Here is a 20276-nt window from a genome sequence, read left to right on the forward strand (position 1 = left end):
AAAGGCTCCAGAGACTAGTCTAGATTAAAATTTAAACACCGGATTTAATCATCTTTAAAATTTTATATTAGCCCTGGCCGGTTTGGCTCAGCGGTTAGAGCGTCCGCCTGCGGTCCGGAGAGACCCGGGTTCGGTTCCCGCTAAGGGCATGTACCTCGGTTGCAGTTTGTCCCCGGCCCTGGTTGGTCGTGCGGGTGGCAGCCACTCGATGTGTCCCTTTCACATCGATGTTTCCCTCTCTCTCTCTTCCTCTCTCTCCCTCCCACTCTGTCTGTACAAATAATGGAAAAATGTCCTCGGATGAGGATTAAAAAAAATATATAAATAAAATAAAATTTTATATTAAATGGTTTTTCTAGTTTGTAAGGAACTCAGGATTAGCTGAAATCATACTGACTTCTTAGTCCAGAAAGAAGTGGCAAATGACCCCTCATTCTTCCAGTAATCTGTTATCAGCATAAATTAGCAAAATAGGGAAAGACCTTTTTTTCACTTTAGTTCTATTATGGCATCATCCCAGAGAATCTAAAGTGAAAACTCCTGCAAGGCTATGAGGGTCTCAATAACTGTCAGATAGACTTTCTCTATTTGTTACCATAGAGCCTTTCTTTTTGTTTGGATCAATCACATTGTCTGATTTTAAACTGGCTCAGGTGTTCTGAACCTTACTGTGTATATTTTGCTTAAAAACTTTAATGGTTTCCAAAATCCTTAGGATAAAATTTCCCCAATCCTTACAGGTTTATGAGAACCTTTACGATCAAGGAACTGCCTATCATTCTAATCCAATCTTCATTTACTCAGGATCTAGTGATGTAGAATTCCTTGTGCTCACCAGTGCACTGGCACATTCTGTTCTCTCTGCCTGAAAGATCCTTCATTTCTTCTAGTTTCTCCCATGGGTTTCTCCAAGTTGGGAGTGGGTACCCCTCTATGCTTCCACAATATATACTACATATCCTCATATTACCTATATTACTGCAAGTTTTCCTCCTCTAGAGGGATGTCTTCTCTCTATACTGTGTTCAGTACTAAGTATGACATTCAATAAGTTATTATTGAATAAGCAAAGGAATGAGTATACAACTAAAATAGAGATGATGGAGTTTGTTATAATGATTTCAAGTTCAATTTGAGTAGGGTAGAAGAAATCTACCTTTTCCCTGATTTGTTTAAAAGATTTTATGGAAAAAGTGGGCTAGTTCTAGTTCAGTGGCATTTATATTTGGTAAAAAAGTAATGTAGTGGTAATTAACTGAAAAGAGGTCATTCCATTCTTTCTAATAAATATTCAAGACAAAACAGGAAGAAACATACAGAATCTTAGAAATGATTGTGTATTTGGGGGTCAAATTCAACATCTTCATTTCAGAGATGAAGAATTCAATGTCTAAAAATATAATTAGAGTGAGGACTTCTACGTTTTAGTTAACTGAGATGACAGATTTTAGTAAGAATCAATAAGAAAAAATATGGGCTAAAAGAACTGAACTTGACATTTGCCAGGGAAATTTTGATATAGGACAGGACAGTGGTTCTCCAAGTGTAGCTCAAATTTGATAATCACTGGGGCAGGATTTTAAAAACATAAGGGATCTTTACATTATTTGTAGTGGTTTAAAAAGGAATAAAAAGTGTGGTAAAAAAAAAAAAAAAAAAAGCAGAGAGAACAATCTCAAGGCAGCAGTGGTGAGAGACCAATTGTGTTGTTAGTATAACAATGGTTTTGAAGATGAAAAAGTACAAGTTTTAGATCAACCCAAAGATCTAGAAAAAGGTAACTGTTAACTTATTTATGCTAATGAAGGGAAGCAGTTCAATCTTCCCTTTAAATTTGGCTTTGCAGTAAAATTTGATTTCAATACTACCTTTCTTTTAGTTTATGGTAATATCAACATTTAAAGTGTAACTAGTAGAGTACTAATCAGGGGCAGGCATTCAGCTGTGGGCAATTCATTTAGTAATTCTGGGTTCTACTTTCTCATCTGTAAAATTGGTTGGATTAGATCACCTCAAAGATTCTCTTTAGCAGCTATGAATCCATGAACACTGGTTTGCCTGAATCAATCTGGAATGCTACAATCCCAAGAACAAATCTAGTTCATTTAAATACTTCAATATAGTTAGTGAAATTTTCTTTTGCTTGGTAACTTTGGGTACCCAATAAATAGGTCACATTTATATTTTTAGGTAAGAAATGTAGGCTGTGGTGGGATGGATTGCAATTCCTGCAATTTCAGCCACAAAAACCTGTATAAAAATCTCAGACTCAAATAGCCAATAAAAATAAAAAAAAAAACCTGTCCATCTGAATTCAGGTCTAACATTTTTCAGTATGTTCAATATCTAAAACATCATAGGCACTGTTGGACCATATATAACTACTCTTAAGGCAAAAGGGGCCTAACGGTCTCACTTCCACATGGCTTCGGCATAACTCATTTCAAAGCCTGGACTGGGACCGCAGGACCCTAAGTTCGCAAGAGCACTTTGGTGTATTCACACGTTGGGTCTTTCTGCTCCAGGGCCATTCCCCAACCTTATGAGGAAAATGGTCAGTTGGGGTGAGGCTATCCGTCCGCTCGGTATCTTCTTGCCTCACCCTTTATCTCCAGAGCTGGCTTCCCAGCCCAGAGCGGCCATTGCCTCCATCCACCCTGGCTTCGCCATGCTGCCGCCCACTCCATTCATGTTGTCCCATAGTGCAGATGATACGGCGAGGGCTTGTGGGGGATGGGAGGGCGCTGAGGGTAGCTCCTGGGGGCGGGGCTTCGGTCTCCGCCTTGGGAACTAGGAGTCCTGCCTCAGCTTAACTGGCCCTGCCCCTGCCCACCTGGACTACCCCAGATCCCTGTTAGAATACAGGGTTGCAGCCCAAAGTTGATATAACATTTCTAAGAGTGGTGTCAGGGAGTGTGTTATTTTCTTTTCGCCTCCAAATACTTACATTGACCCTAATGAATCTCTAGGGCCTATTTTCAGGGCAGGCAGTATAACAGTGGTAAAGAACGTGAATTCTGGTATGTCTTAATAGCACCTACAATTTTGAATTTGTTGTGAAGATCAAATGAGATCATACAAGGTTAAGTGCACAGTATACTCAGCAAATGGATGGTAAATACTTGCTGTCATTACTACTAACCTGATTTGGCAGAATCCACAACTGGAAAGAAAAAGGAACACAAGTTTATTCATCTAAGAGGCTGTGGAAGGACAGCAACACACTATATTAGCTAGAAAATGAATCCAAAATTTCGCTTAGAGCTGGTACAAACATATGATGCAGATTTCATCATCCTCAGTCTCTCTGTGAGCTTCTCTTTCCTCAAATTGCCTAGTAAATTAAAAAGGGTTACTCTCAGAAAGGTCTCCCTGAGAAGGCCCTCCAATTTTTAAAGGGGTTAATGAAGAAAAAAAATAGTATTTGGGTTATAGAAAACAGGCAATGTTGACAGGAGAAAGGCCAGGCTACAGGTAGAATTCCAGGTATCACAATTTACACCTTTTAACACATAAGTGTCTTAATAATTAAAAAATTCTCCTTGACAAATATAGGAGGTGGTATGAGTCTGGAGACACTGTATCCAGTATATTTTACTTTACACAACAAATATATTAATCAAAGATTGTGTTTCAATTTTTTGTAAATTAAGTATTTTGATGCACTGTGGGACCTGGTTTTTGAAAGGACACTCGCAGAACCAATAATCTTAACCTAATTTCTTTGTTAAAAATGTAGATCTTTCCATGCTCTGACAAATTTTAAGCCCAAAGCCCAATCATTTCCACATAAGAGACATCAACTTCTAAACTGTTACCTGCTGAGGAGGCAAATGGCAGAATTTTCAGGTATGTATTTTCTTCATTTCCTCACTTTCTCCCACTTTCTGTCTCACCATCCTACTTTGAACGAGATATGCCAGCCGAGTCTGTATTTCTCCCTGCACAGGACTGACCCAGTGAATTAGTCAGCTCAGACTGCCATAACAAAATACTATAGACTAGTGGCTTCAACTACAAATATTTTTCTGAGTTCTAGAGGCTAAAAGTCCAAGATCAAGGTATAGCACAGTTGATTTCTGATGAAGGCCACCTTCTCTCCATATCCTTACATGGCTAGAGAGGGAGAAAAGGAGAGTAAGCAAACTCTGGTGGCTCTTCTTATAAGAACACTAAAGCCACCATGATGGCCCCACCCTCATGACTTCATCTAAACCTAATTACCTCCCAAAGACCTCATCTTCAAATACCATCACATTGGGGGTTAGGTCTTCAACATATTAATTTTGGAGACAATTCATTCCATAGACCTAGCAGACCAACCACCCATGAATACTAGGTATTTTCAATTTTGTTGTTTACAATCAATTATTATAAAGGGTGGTTCTTCAAAATAAAATGAATAGTCTATATTAGTTTATTTAAGTTTTCCGCAGTTAAAAAATTTTTTCAATATACAAACAAACCAGTGAATCTTCACTTACAAAATAACCATTTCACACAGCACAGAGGAGGTTTAAAAATGAATTCAGATTATTTTATGACCAAATCAATTTTAATAGTAACCAATTTTCTTAAGCATGTTTCAATCATGTAGCTTCTGGAAGATGGGTTAAATGATGAAAAAATGGGCGACCATGAACACACCCTTTAATTTCATTTCCGAATTGGTGCTTCATTCTGTAGATGATGTCTTGGATGTCTTCCTTTGATAAGTACATGGGTAACTGTCTAGATAGACGCACTGCTTCTCCCTGTGAAGAGAAAGCCATACACTTTACTGTGAGATACCCTGAAACAGAAATATGTTATTCTTAGCAAGAAGACAGAAAACTAATTATATTCTTTTTATTATTCATCACTCAACAAATATTTATTAAACACCAATTATGTGCTAGTCACTGTCATAGGTTATAGGAATACAGCGGAGAACAAGACAAATAAGATCCTTGCTCTTGTGAAATTTACATTCAAGTTCAAAGTAACAGAAAACAGATAAAAAGAGAAAGAAAATTTCAGTGAGTAATATATATAAAATTAAACCGAGCAACATGATAGAAAGTAACTATGTGGTTAGGAAAAGCTTCCTTGAGGTGAGGTGACATTTAAGTTTCAATTTAAACAAGAACCAGGATGCAAACATCATGGATAAAGAAAAGCAGTTAGGCAGATAGAACAGAAAGAATCAAATGATCAGGGTTAAATGAAACATAATTACTAAAAGGAAGGGAGTGAGACTGGGGGCACATCATCCTTTAAGATGGGGTGAGCAATTCGGGTTTTAATCTGAATGAACAAGGAAGTAACCAGAGGAATTTTAAGCAAGGGCCTGACTTTGTTTTCACAATTCATATATGGCTGTCATATGAAACACGGTTTGAGGCAATCACTGAGTCCTAGTGAGAGTTTTTGACTAGGGTGATTGTAGTGGCAATGGAGAGAGGTGTAAAGACTCCTGATATGAGTTGGAGGTAGATAAGACTTGCTGATGAACTGTTTATGAAGGATGCAGAATCATGAATCACGTTCACATTTTTGGTATGGTAGAGCTGTTTTCTGAAATAGTAAAGACTGAGTTTGGGGGTAAAATAGTTTTAGTGAATCTGGCTTAAGATTTATTTTAAAAAAATTGTTATACTTCGAAGGTCTTGAATCCTAACATTACTCTAATCACACACCCTCTCCTATTATATTCCTAACCATCCTACTCCTTTATCCCAACTAAACCTATTCTTTTTATTCATTTTGACCTTCAATCTCTACAATCCTTCCTTATTCTCCTAACCCATCAGCACCCTTCTGTCATCTTTCCCTATTTAAGGTATGAATAATAAATAAGAAATAAAGGATACTATCTCTAGCTTCCTGCATTCCTTTTAGACTCCTACTAAAATCTGAAGTCAGATTCCTAGTAGAATGTAATGCATTTGTTAATCTCACACCTAAAATAGTTTCTTGTATATATAATGTGTTCAAATTTCTTCACATACCCTACTCTTTTGTTCTTCCACCAGTCATGTTGCTATCTCAACCTCTGCATAAATTCTACCAAGCACTGTTGGAGAATGGCAAAACTCTTGGTTGGATCCAATATCAATGTTAGCTCTTACAAGCCCTGAGTGCCACCTGAAAATCTTGTTCTTCCCTAATTAACCTTCTTTTATAGAGTGCTGACAGATCTTAATTTCATTTTTTCTACTATTCCCAAATCCCCAGTGTCTCTCCAGCCCCTTCACTCTCAGCAGATAACTTTCCTAGTTCTTTACCACATGAATCATACATGACTTCTCTCAAGTTTACCTCAAAATATTTTTATGTTCATTTTCCCTTCCTTCTGCTCTTGATTCAGAGAACTGTTTCTCCTTTCTAAAGTTTCTATCACATCCCATTTTCCTTCCTGCCTCGTTTGGAACATCTGCTATCCAATCTTTTAGAGTCAATCTTTTCTACCAAATTCAATACAAACATGCTAGTATTTTCTCTTTTCTTCCTTTCACTGTCACATGACTTTCTGCCTACACGTTTTACACCTCTATCCCACACTTTGACCATTGACAAATGTCTTTCATCCTTACTACTTTTCCATTATGGCTCTCTGCAAGATTATCACTTCCATTTAGTAGTCACACCTAATGGTCTTCTAGCAACTATTAACCTGTGAAGAACGTGATACTACTTATTTATATTTAAATTTCTTTCCTCCACCAACTTTTTATATCTACCCCTCTTGGTTCTCCTTTCACATGTTCTATCTTTATCTGTTTCATCTAATTCAACTTAACCTTAAATGAAGCATTCTTATGGTTGTGGTTCTGACAGAAGTTCTCTTTTATCCTAGACTGTCTTCCTTTAAGAATCATATCCACTATTACCTTAATATAATGAAAGGTATAACAATAGTAAAAATATTTATATCTAATCCCACCCACTTTTTTCTGTTATTTCTGAAACCTCCTTTCTTCCCAAATGATTCTTATTTAAGTTTCTACTAATACTTACACACACGCACGCACAAACACGATTTATTTTCCATCCCTAGAAACTAGCAATGTTGAATTGCCCCAAATAGGCTGGGAAGTTCCACAAGACAACCTCTTGAAGGACCCACAGAAAACTACTGAGTACAATCTTCGAAATAGATAAAAAGTGCACTTCCCGGCTGAGGAAGCCTGACCCTCAGAATGCAACAGGCAGACAATGATTATAGTCTAAAACAAAAACTCATTTTTTATAAAGGGAGAAAATAAACTTTATTAAAGATCAGGTTTATTTAAAAAATATCAGTCAAGCCCTGGCCAGTTTGGCTCAGCGGTTAGAGCGTCAGCCTGCGGTCTGGAGAGACCCGGGTTCGGTTCCCGCTAAGGGCACGTACTTCGGTTGCAGTTTGTCCCTGGTCCTGGTTGGTCGTGCGGGTGGCAGCCACTCGATGTGTCCCTTCACGTCGATGTTTCTCTCTCTCTCTCCCTTCCTCTCTCTCTCTCCCACTCTATCTGTACAAAAAATGGAAAAATATCCTTGGGTGAGGATTAAAAAAAAAAAATATATATATATATATATATCAGTCAAACTTGAGGGATAAAGCCTCAAATATGGAGACAATTACTGTTGTTTTCCCACCACTATCTTATATTTGGACGTTTAAAAGTTTAAAATCTTTCTCCATCTTCTATTACATTTGAATCTATTTTTTAACCCACTGTTACATTATTTGTGGTAGATACTGGTAGAAAACTAAAATTTCCATTTCTTTAAGCCTACATCCTTCACTTTCTCTCTCCTCTTCTGCTCTTGAAAAGATCATGGCTTAAAATCTTATTATAGTTCTTTTTAAACAAGTATTTGGTATAAAGGTGGAACAATTTGAATCCCTTCTAAAAAAACAAAACAAATAGAACTTCACTACAAAATGCCTCATGCATAAGGCTCTTCCTCACTATGTACTCAAGAAAAAATGTTATAGCAAGGATACACAATAGAGTTTACCGCAACCAGTCTATTTTAAAGGAGCTTTCTTTTTTAAATGGTATTTTCCTCTTGCAAACAATAATAAATCTTGTAGAAACTTTACTATTTGAAACCATTTATTATTTTATTAAGGAATAGTTAAGTATCTTAAAACCAAGCCAACCTACTTAGTCAAATAATGCATACCTCTAAATAACTTATCACTTTTCGAGGTCTACATTCATAAACTTCTTTTGCATTTTTGTTGAATATAGCATTAAGAATTTCTTTTAAATCCATCACTCCATAGAATGGAAGACAATTAGCCATTCCTTCTATTTCCAAGTAGTTTTCAGCAATGGAAGCTCCTAAAAGAAAAAAAATAAAACAACAAAACACCACAAATATCATTAGTTTATTTGTGTTTAAGTTATATTCCAGAAAATATCTATTAAAAACAAAACCACTATTTAAGTATTTGGTGAATCTTCATTAAAATGTAATATAATAAGGACCAAGTTTTGTTCCTTAGTTGAAAACAAATAATAATTTCCATAGGATTTCACATTCACATTAAGTCCTAAGTGTTCCTAGATACTACATGAGCTTTCTATCATTTAATCTCAGGGACTGCTTTTCTGTTCCCTACATTTGTTTAGAAGGTTTCTTTCTTTAGAGAGAAAATGGAGTCCTATGATATTTATTAAAATAAAACTGCTCTAAGTGTGTTAACAACTGCTGCTGTTCAAGCTCTATCCTACTGGTTTATTATCTAACTTAAAGATGTGGATTATTTCTATGATTATTTTAATTCACATATTATTATAAAAATACTCACATAGTAATTTTCTCTTCCAGTTTTAGTGAAATATAACCGATATAACCTTGTGTAAATTTAAGGTGTACAAGTGTTAATTTGATATACATATATTATAAAATGATTACTACTATAGTAACTTATTAATATATTAATTTGAGGAAGTGAAATAACTAATTTTTATTCAAAATATTTTACTAGGACACTGTTTAAAACTCACATGTTATCTATTATTTAAGTTACTCTAAATAAGTTAATGATTAAAATAAAACTAAAAACTAATGATATGAATGAATATATAAACTAGGTAAAATATTCATAACAGCATATATTCCAAAGCATCAAATTTTGCATTAGAATGCATTTTATGATTTTGGAAATTAGCAGCCTTGTTTTCTTTGGCTATATCTGTGTAACAGTGTTCTTAATATTGAAGTCCATAAAATGTTACTTTGAAGTAAAGAAAATGAGACAGTTCAATGTTGGAAAGTGGTATAAGCAAGCTATAAATGAATGAATAAAAAAAAAAAAGAGGAGTGATGTAGCTTGAAGAGTTTCAGATCCTTGTAAGTCAATGATCCTATCCCTAATCTGCTCTCAGTTACAGACTAGTTCCTTGATGTGGACAGCAGATGCAATAGTGTTACAGTAAACCGAGCAGGCATCCTAATGTTCTTCCTGGGAAACAACTGGAGAATAGTATAAGAACATATATAATCAGTTATTAAGCAATACAACAGAGTTCAGTGAATGGAGACAAAATGAGAGTTTGAGCAACCAGTGGAACTTAAATGGGACTTGCATCAGGGTTTACATAGGCAACAAGGAGATAGCAGAACATTGTAGTACACCAGTTTTTACATAAAAATAGATATGGAAATTTACAAAAATATCAGTCAAAAGACTTGCCACTAATATGATTTGATTGAAAAGTCTAATACTGACTATATTTACCCTGGAAAATTGTACACATTTCATGGAATTACTTGTGGACATGGGTAAAAAGTATTTGGCCACAGATGAGGAAATTGAGCAATATTTTAATCTCTGCTTGCAAAATTCAGATATGGAAAACTTAACAGATATTTGGAACCATATAACAATAAACTTCCAAGACATTTTCATAAAATTCTGTGAAATGCTTTCCAATTTTCAGGGAAAATACTTCAAATTAATAAGCAGTTTGACAAATTTTCACTTCCTAAAATATGGAATCTTATTGATGCAGAACAAAAAGCTATGCTCATTAATAAACAAAGATCTTAAGGTTACATTCAGAATCTTTTCCCTCAAAACCAGATGTATTCTTCCTGTCTTTCATATACCTTTATCTGTATCCAAAGATGTTTTGTAATAACTGGCAAACTGTTCATCCAAAGTTAAGTCCAATACAACAAAACTCTCACTAAAAGAAAGAGAAATGGGCTTTAAGAAACATGGCATAAAAATTAATAAAGAAAAAAGGCCAAAAAATTTAAGAAAGAAAACATGAATGTTTTTAACTTGATCTGTTGTTGACATGAGAAATAATGCTGATGATAATCTAAGTTAAATCCAAACAAATCAAGTCAGTTTGTAGACTGTCTTATTCATTTTTACATCTTTGGTGCCATACAAGTACTGGCATTCAATAAGACTTAAAAAACTATCTACGCCCTGGCCAGTTTGGCTCAGCAATTGAGCATCGGCCTGTGGACCAGTCTCCGGTTCGGTTCCTCCTAGGGGCACATACCACACAAAAAACAAACAAACAAAAAAAACAACTATCTACAAGCTAAGAGTTGAAAGCATCTGTCAGAAACCTAGTGGGTAGCTCAAAAATAAACATGCTCTTGGAATAATAGATAGAGTTAGCATCCTAACTTTAAAACACTTGCTGTGATGAAATCTTTTTAAAAAAATGGCATAGTTGCCCTGGCCGGTTTGGCTCAGCGGTTAAAGCGTCGGCCTGCGGTCCAGAGAGACCCGGGTTCGGTTCCCGCTAAGGGCATGTACCTCGGTTGCAGTTTGTCCCCAGCCCTGGTTGGTCGTGCGGGTGGCAGCCACTCGATGTGTCCCTTTCACATCGATGTTTCTCTCTCTCTCTCTCTCCCTCCTGCTCTATCTGAACAAAGAATGAAAAAGTGTCCTCGGGTGAGGATAAAAAAAAAAAAGGCATAGTTCATCAACACCATAGAGTTCATTAGGAAAACAGATTAAGTCAAGAAAAAAATATCTTGCTACACAACACATACACAAACACATCCCTTGTTTTGTACTGCAAATAAATTAAAAATATTGCAGGGGCTCCGAAGATTTTTAGGACTAAAAGAAATGACTATAAGTCAGTTCAGGTCAGAAAAAAGTGCTGAAGGATAGGAAGAAAAGAGAGTATTTGAACACCTATCATTGCTATATACTATGCTAACTGATTGATATACTTTAATTGCTCACTACTTCATGATGTAAATATCTCAGTTTTAACAGGGAAGTAATGTAACACATTCGTTAAGAGCTAGACTATAAAGGCAAACTGTATGGGTTCAAATCCTGGTTCTACCACTAACTATGTATCTTTAAGAAAACTTAACTTCTCTATGCCTTGATTTTACCACCTATAAAATAGGGACAGTAATAATAGAGCCTACTTCATAGGGCTAGTAGGAAGATTAATAAATGAATACATTTAATATTAAGAAGAGTACCCTAACATATTAAGTATTCAGTAATTACTAATTGTTATTGATGAGCAAATATTTAGGCTAACTCACTTTCCCATAAACAACAGTTTTTAAAAGGCAGAGTTGGGATTTAGACCCTCTTTACTCCAAGTCTAAATATCCAAGACTGAGGCAGTAGGTAAGAAGTTTAAGGTAGGTATCCTTAAAACTGATAAAGTCGAGTAAAATTAAAGTTTAGAGGAAACCAAAGTATTTTCAATATATGCCCAATTTCATGGTCTTGTACACTGCTTTTACTTATTTTCTTTTGAGGTCTCAGTAAAACATTCCTTTAAAAATCTGTTTTGGTTGAACTTTATTTTTCTACACTTTGGTCATGACAAATTTAGGAATGAGTGGGAAGAGGGAACAGTAGCGTCACTCTTCATGGCGCCACTGTGCTCCTTGGTACCAAACTAGGAAGCTAGGGCAGAAGGCATAAGTATGGAAACTATGGAAGAACAGAAAAAAAGGCCAGTGAGGAAAACAAGTCTCCTAGCCAAAGGATTCTTTTTTCTTCCCACTCAATGAATTTCCATATCAACAAATAGTATTATCACAGTCTTTCTAGCAAAGCCATGAAATCAAATCATCTACTCTCCAAATAGTAAGAGTGCTGATGTTACGCATTTACTTGGCAAAATAACTACATGATTTTAAGATGTCCATTTTTGTTAGATCACTCCAGTAAGCTGCATATTTACTTCCACTCAATCACCTAAAGGAGTATTTAATAACTAGTTAAACCAAACAGGCAGTTTGAATATTATGACAAAGAATGGCAAAAATTAAAATAAAACTCCTCAATTAGTTTTGAAAATGCAAATGTAAGGCAACAGACCGAAAAAGATGCCAAACTTGCTTATTTCAGACAGACATGACATGTTTGAAATATGACTGTTTTTACACAGCTGACATACTTTTGGTGAGACAAAAATACACCATGATATCTCTAAATTATGAAACCCAAATTTATCTCTTGAAACAAGATTTTTCTAAGTCAGAAAATATTAAACCACATCATCATACCTGGTATCAATTTTATCTTGAAACCATTTGCTGTAAGACGAGGATCGGACAGGTAAGTTGATCCACTGTATCTTTGGTCATCTGCTGTCATTTTATGTAAAATCTCTAAATAATGAGATCCACTAAAAAGACTGAAAAAAAATAATGGCCCTTTAACTTATTAAATACATAAAATAAAAATTTTAAAATTATGGAAAAAAGTTAATCCAAGGCCTTTTAAAAAGTGTTAAAAAGTAGCCAAAATACAAAAGTACAAGTAACCCTGCTAAGAAACTTTACATTTTGACATTTCTGTTAACATTTTATAGAAGACCTACCACATACAATGTACAAGAGGAAGAATAGATATAAAAGACAGTTTCTATCTTCTAGAATGTTATAAATGTAATGTAAAATAAAAAATGTGCTCTTTCTACAGAATACAAATGAAAACTTTACTTATAAATAATGCCATTTGTACCTTTAAACAGACATAAAAAACACTGTCAAGTGGTACATCCTGCATAATTTTCAATTGTTAGTCAAAGTTTCTTCAATAATAAAAAAAATAAACATATATATTTTTTCTTCTAGGAACTTAAAATTTAGTAATTTAGAGCTTGGGAGAGCTTCCTTCAATCTACTATAGGTATGGCATGTTTGCCAAAGGTGGAATTTGAAATGGTTCTGAGTGGTTTAGGCTTTAAACAAAATTTGGAGGTAGCCAAAGATTATCTAGGGTACAAATTAGCCTTTCATGCTGGTTTTAGGCTTGATCATAGGGCTCAAACATGTTATTACAATAAGTATCTGTTAGGGCTGACATATAAGTGGTTATCATTATCCCAGTCAATGAATATTTGAGTGTCTTATCAAGTGACAATGTCTTAGGTGTACAAGGCACCATTCTATGTTATAGTACAAGATTATAAGCTGCTATTTTTTATTACAATCATGTACCCTTGAAAAAGTAAATGAATAGATGATGTTTTTGCTACTTATCTCTAAAAGGTACAGGACTCCAGTGGCTTTAAGAGCAGATATCATAGAGAGGAAAACTCCGGCTATGTATTAGATGTGCTCTCTTTAGGTCTAACCAACATTCAGAAAATCAGTCTGAGAGCCAGTGGTGATGATGATGATGATATAGTATAGCAACAAATGGTACTGGTTTTACAGTTACTGTCCAGATTGGACTCTTGGATCCAACTATTTATTTATCAGCTGTGTGAGCATAGGTAAGTTACCAGTTCTGTGTTTTAGTTTCCTCACCTATAAAATATGGATAATGATAGTACCTCTCTCTCATAAGGTGTGAAGACGATATGCAAAAGCTTAGTAAAGTTCCTATCATAACTAAGTGCTTAACAAACATTAGCCATTGTTATTATTATTGAGCCCTTACTTTGTGTTATATAGACATTTAAATTGCTCCCTTCAGAGATAAGCTACACAACCCTCATTAGAAGTCTAGTAAAAAACCCTGTCCATAGCTCAATTCTTAAAAACTTACATTATTAACTGTGGTGGGGATGTCACATGTCAGAAAACTCCAGATACACCCTAGCTCTTTTTAAGGAAATAGAGAGAAAAGTATCAGATATCTGAGCTCAAGGCTGAATTCTTTCCCTGATTCTTCCTGTGACAGTGTCCTAAGCCAATCCATACTATAAAAGATGCTGGATTTTAGTTAATGTGAGTACTGTAGCCTTAATTATAATAGAGAGCTTTTACAAATGTTTTTCTGTGTTTTGGTCCCATTTTTTTTCCTCTTGGTAACAGGGTCTGTAACACAAAGTTTTTAATATTTTTTATAAATAATTTTTTATTTATTCTTAGAAGTCTGAAACAGAATTATCTAATGATATGTCCTAGAAAACAAATTCTAATCATCTTTTTTTTAAAAAAAAAAATATGTTACTGATTTTATAGAGAGAGGAAGGAAGAGGGAGAGAGAGACAGAAACATTGATGAGAGGGAATCATTAACTGGCTGCCTCCTGCATGCCCCCCACTGGGGATTAAGCCTGCAACCTGGGCAAGTGCCCTGACAGGAAATCAAAACAGCAATCTCTTGATACATATGATGATGCTCAATCCACTGAGCCACACAAGCCAGGATCTAATTATCTTTTTAACTTCAGATTTTTATCTACTTTGTTGTATATATGATTCTCTTCTATCCATGTCAGATTAAAAAAGAAATATTAAGTATAAAAAGGGGAAATATTAATGTTATTAGTTATTCATTTTTATAGAAAATAATTGGATCATACAGAATATAAAAAGGAAACTCCCTGTTTTACAATCTATAATAAAATTAGTTCAAGCAATAATAACAATGGATGAAACCATTAGATGGAAAGGTTGATAGGAACCTTTAAGGTGGAAGATCAGCAGCTGAACCCAGTGATAAGTGCCTTTTGATGTGATTAGATATAAAACACATAGCATCTATTAAGCAGTCTTACCAGAAAGGAGAATCTAAGTCTATTCAATCCTCATGAGCTAACTTCCATTTAAATATAGGAGAGGGAAAAACAAGTTTACCACCACCACCACAAGGAAGCAAAGAGACAAATCGAGATGAGACAGTCCAATGAACAAGTGTCAGTAGCAACAAAAAGTTAGTAGTGTGGTATTAAAACAGATTTGTGAGCATACCAAAATGTAATGGTTGGACTTTGTTTAGATACAAATTAAAACATTTAAAAATGTAGAAAAGACATTTTGAGACAATGAGGAATAATTCCAAGAAATTATTATTGTATAAGTGATGACCAAGGCACTGTGGTTAGGTAAAAAAAATAGCCATTTTTGAGAGATATATACTGAAAGATGTATGGGTGGGAAATGTTCTAAAATACTTCAGCAAAGACAAGAAAATATGCATAAACACACACATGGACTGCGTAAATGTGGCAATATCTTGAAAAATGTTGATGACAGTATTTATTGTATAATTCTATTTTCGTGTATTTTTGAAATGTTAAAGAGTGCACAATGAAGAAGAATCATGGTAACCTAACTTCAAAATTACCCTAGGGAAGTCACAAATGTACAGGAAGAGAATTTAACTTTATATTTATTAATTGCAGAACTATGTAGAATACTTTATTTGTTTAAAAGAAATTAATTCCACTGAAAATTAAAAATTTCTAAAAGATCTCTTTAAATAAACATTACATTTCTCTACTAAGCAACACCTTCAATTTCTCATTTAGTATGGATTAATAAATGTTTTTAGAGTAAAAAATATTATATTACTTCACCATACCTGTCTGTTAATACAATTGGTTTTTCCAGTGGTTCTGCAGGAAGTTTATGATTCTCAAGAAGTCTTTTAAATAGCAGGGCTTCTTCCACTCTATATGGATTTAATAACATTACCTCTGTTTTGGATGTAATTAACCATGCATCAGGAAACTTGAGATTGTGGATCAAACAAAGTTCATCTTTTTCTTCTACTTCAAATTTCTTGGGTTTCTCAAAATTTTTTTTGAAGTTTTCCATAGAAAAGTGAATTTGAACTGTTTTAATGTTTTGGTTCTTTTTTTTTTCAATTTGGGACTGAAAAAGTTCATCAAGTTTTGGCTGATTAGACAATGACGTTTTCAACTTGTGCTTCTGTGCCAAATTCCATGAGCTTATGGGTTTTATCTTTTTTCTGCCATCTTGTAATGATATCTGTGACTCCTGTTCAGTGGCTCTCTTGATTTGCCTATTGTATCGTTCCAAGTCTTTAGTGGCCCTTTCTTCATATCTATAGAGATACAACAGAACTAATGAGTTCATAATAAGAAATATATTAACCATCTGAAATAAATTTTATAAAAAACAAAGCTGACATTCCACGTCTATTAACTATCCCTCCCATATATGAACAAAATATAGATAACCATTTAAAATAGGCACTGAAAAACGACCAAAAGCAGGCAGAAATTGTATTTGATTCAACCCCTGAATAAAGAGAAACCACATTTATACAGCCCCCAGAGAGCAGTTCCCAGCATTAAGGGGAGAAGCAAAAATTCAGTCAGAAAGCTGTACTCTTACGAGCTTGAGTCAGAACACAGAGCTTGCTCCTTGCTTCAAAACAACTGAAAGCTGAGGGAGAAAATCCCACGTGTGGGAACCCAGAGGAAAACAATCGTTAGAAGGCTAAATGAGCTAAACAGAGATTTCAGTGGCTACTCATTGAGGTGAGAAAAAGATTTTAGAGTTTGAATTCCACAGAATTAGATGGCACAGTAAACACTTTGGGCTTTCAATTTAAATGGAAGGAGGACCACACCTTAGGGATAAGAAAAACAAAACAAAAACAGTCCTATAACTATGGAAGCTGCCCTAGGACCCAAGGCAAAATTTACTCTCCCTAACGAAGTGTAAAACAAAGCCCACAAGCTCAAGGTAATCTGTCAGTAATTTAAATGCCTGAACCAACACGTTTCAGAAGAAAACAGAATCCAGAGTTTCTACAACATATCAGCCACAGTATCAATTATACAATAAAAGACTATCACTCAAGGAATAAAACAGGAAAATAGGAGTCACGGTCAAGAGAAAAGTGGTCAGCCCTGGCCAGTTTGGCTCAGCAGTTGAGCGTCGGCCTGCGGACCAGAGTCCCAGGTTCGGTTCCTGCTAGAGGCACATACTGCCAAAAAAAAAAAAAAAAAAAGAGAGCAAAAGTGGTCAGTAGAAACCAACCTCAAAATGACTCAGATGTTGGATTACAAAATAAATAAATAAATAAAAATAGGTGTTTATAAATAATTAAGTAGTTAAGAAAAGATGATCATAATGAAAGAATGGAAGAGGGTATCTCAACAGAGAAAGTCAATGATAGAAAGGACCAGATGGAAATGGAAATTCTAGAACTAAGAAACACAATATCTAAAGTAAAAAATTCACTGGGTAGGCTTAACAGCAGATCAGAGATGGCAAAAAGCAAGGGTCAGTAAAACAGAATGTAGATCAATAGAAATTACCCAATCTGAAACAACAGAGAGAATAATGATCGAAAAATCACCATAGTGACTTATGGCACCATCATCGACTCAGCATATAAGTAACTGGAGCTCCAGATAAACAATAAGAGTGAGGAGGAAAAACATTTAAAGAAATGAAATTATGGCTGACATTTAACCAATTTGGACATACAACATTTTACACATCCAAGGTCTATAAACCCCAAGCAGGATAAATGCAAAGAAATCCACAGCTAAATATATTATAATCCTAACTTCTGAAAATCAAAGGTGAAGATAAAATCCTGAAAGCAGTCAGAGAAAAAATACAAAAACATTATTACCAAACAACACACACAAAAAAACCCCACAACAATAAAATTATACATTTTTCAGATAAAAAAAAGTTGAGAATCTGTTATCAGCACCACTGCACTATTAAGGAATGACACCAAATTGAAACTCAGAAACAATGAACACCAGAAATGGTAACTATGTAGGTAAATAGAAATAATGATCTTTTTATAAAATTCTCTTATTTTTGAAAGATAACTTTAAATTATACTTGCAAAGTTTTTATACAGGGTGGAACAAAAGGTTTACAGTTCATATGGAAAATAAAACAATAAATAATAATACAAGAATAAACTCTGGCCCTGGTTTGTTTGGCTCAGTGGTTAGAGCATCAGCCCATGGACCAAAGGGTTAGAGGTTCAATCCCTGTGGTCAGCAAATGGTGTTGTCTCTCTCACATCGATGTTCCTCCCCCTCTTCTCCTCCCTCCCTCCCTTCCACCCTACCTAAAAATCAATGGAAAACTATCCTTGGGTGAGGATTAACAACAACAAAAATAGAATAAACTCTATGTTTTACATACTCACAACCTACTTTTATTTTTTTTGGTACATGCCCCTAGCAGAAACTGAACCCAGGACTCTCTGGTCTGCAGGCCAATACTCCAACCGCTGAGCCAAACTGACCAGGGCCTCACAACCTACTTTTGACCCACCCTGGATTTGTGTGAAATGATATACCATTAACTCTAAGTAGATTATCATAAATTAAGGATGTATAAAATATTCCTCAAAGCAAAAACTAATGCAAAGCCAATAGAGGAATTAAAGTTAAATTATATTTAACCTGAAGAAGGCTGTTTCCCTAAAAAAGAAGGAACAGAGGAACAAAACAGAGATGAGACGAACAAAAGAAAATGGTAGACCTAAACTCAACCATGTCAGTCATTACATTACATAGATTAAACATTACAATTAAAGGCAGATTGTCAGACTGAATTTAAAAAGCAAAATCCAGCTGTGTGTCTACAAGAGTTACACTTTAAAGACACAGACATTTTGAAAGTAAACATTTATGTATTTATAGTATATTTTTTATCATTATTTTAGAGTGTACTCTTTCTTACAAAAAAAGTTTGCTGTAAAACAGTATGCCATGTTATGCTGGCAGCAGCCTCTTACATCTTGTTTATCAAGTCTCTTCCATCATTTTCTTTTGTGCTTGATTTAATCTCATGTTTTATAAATTTAGTGTAGCCTAAATCTCCAGTGTTTATAAAATCTACAGTAGTGTACAGTAATGTCCTAGGCCTTCACATTCACTCACCACTTACTGACTTACTCAGAGCACCATTCACGGTAGGTGCCCTATACAGAGTTACCACTTTTAATCTTGTATACCATATTTTTACTGTACCTTTTCTTTGTTTAAATATGTTTAGATTCACAAATACTTACCACTGTGTTACACTTGTCTACGGTATTCAGTAGAGTGACATGCTGTATACGTTTGTGGCCTAGAAACAATAGGCTGTACCACAGAAACTAGGTATGTGTGTAGTAGGCTATACCAACTACGTTTGTGAAGGTACACACTATGATGTCTGCACAGCAACAAAATCACCCAACAACACATTTCTGAGAATATATCCCCATCATTATACAGTGCATAACTGTATATTTATACAATTGAGTATAATAGACTAAAAATGAACTATATAGATACATTCAACAAATATTATGAAAATCACTAAAATATTTTGTTGAGGAGATGATTCAGGGTATAAAAGTATATATGGCCCTGGTCGGTTTGGCTCAGCAGTTAGAGCATTGGCCTGTGGTCCAGAGAGACCTGGGTTCGGTTCCCGCTAAGGGCACGTATCTTGGTTGTAGTTTGTCCCTGGCTCTGGCTGGGTTGTGCGAGAGGCAGCCACTCGATGTGTCCCTTTCATGTCGATGTTTCTCTCTCTCTCTCTCTCTCTCTCTCCCCCTCTCTCTCCTTTGTACTCTATCTGAACAAAAAAATGGAAAAATGTCCTCGAGTGACAATAAAAAAAAAAAGTACATATGATTTTATATATATGAAGCTCAGGTACTGGCAAAAGCAAGCTAGTGTGATGGAAATCAAAACAGTGGCTGCGTATGGAAATTGGCTGGTGAGTGGCATGAGAGAACTTTCTGGGGTGATGGAAATGTTCTATATTTTGGGGTGGTGGTCACATGGTTGTACACAAATGAAAATACATTGAACTATATATATGGTTAAGATCTATGCATTTCATAACAACTAAATTTTACCCAATTTTAAAACCATTTAAGAAAGCACTGAAGGCACAGGCACTAAAAAAATCAACAAAAAAGACAAATAGTCAATCCCAGATCTGAAGAGTTGCTTATACTTGCTATAACATCAACATAGAATAAATAATTCCCTGAGCACTACAAAGAAAATTTACACTCATTAATATTCTATTTATTAAATAGATACTAGTAAAATTAAAGTCACTATAATAACATGCAAAATAAAAATTATTAAATTTATAATGGTT

General features: G+C 34.9%; 1 protein-coding gene across 5 annotated transcripts in view; it reads right to left on the minus strand.

Moving 5' to 3' along the window:
• PMS1 (PMS1 homolog 1, mismatch repair system component) overlaps positions 1–20276 on the minus strand; it is a 100818-nt gene that overhangs the window by 243 nt on the left and 80299 nt on the right. Inside the window, exons 11-16 of one of the 5 annotated variants that reach the window (XM_036254264.1) lie at positions 15745–16230; positions 12490–12620; positions 8152–8312; positions 4648–4754; positions 3276–3334; positions 3143–3163 (exon numbers count right to left, since the gene is read on the minus strand). In XM_036254264.1, coding sequence (XP_036110157.1) covers positions 3143–3163; positions 3276–3334; positions 4648–4754; positions 8152–8312; positions 12490–12620; positions 15745–16230 — 965 coding nt within the window. Of the gene's footprint in view, positions 1–3142; positions 3164–3275; positions 3335–4399; positions 4755–8151; positions 8313–10086; positions 10167–12489; positions 12621–15744; positions 16231–20276 lie in introns of those variants that run through there. The other 4 variants (XM_036254265.1, XM_036254266.1, XM_036254267.1 and 1 more) reach the window with 4 other exon arrangements.

The sequence above is a fragment of the Molossus molossus genome, unplaced genomic scaffold (genome assembly GCF_014108415.1).
Source record: "Molossus molossus isolate mMolMol1 unplaced genomic scaffold, mMolMol1.p scaffold_m16_p_11, whole genome shotgun sequence".
Taxonomy (NCBI): Eukaryota; Metazoa; Chordata; class Mammalia; order Chiroptera; family Molossidae; genus Molossus; species Molossus molossus.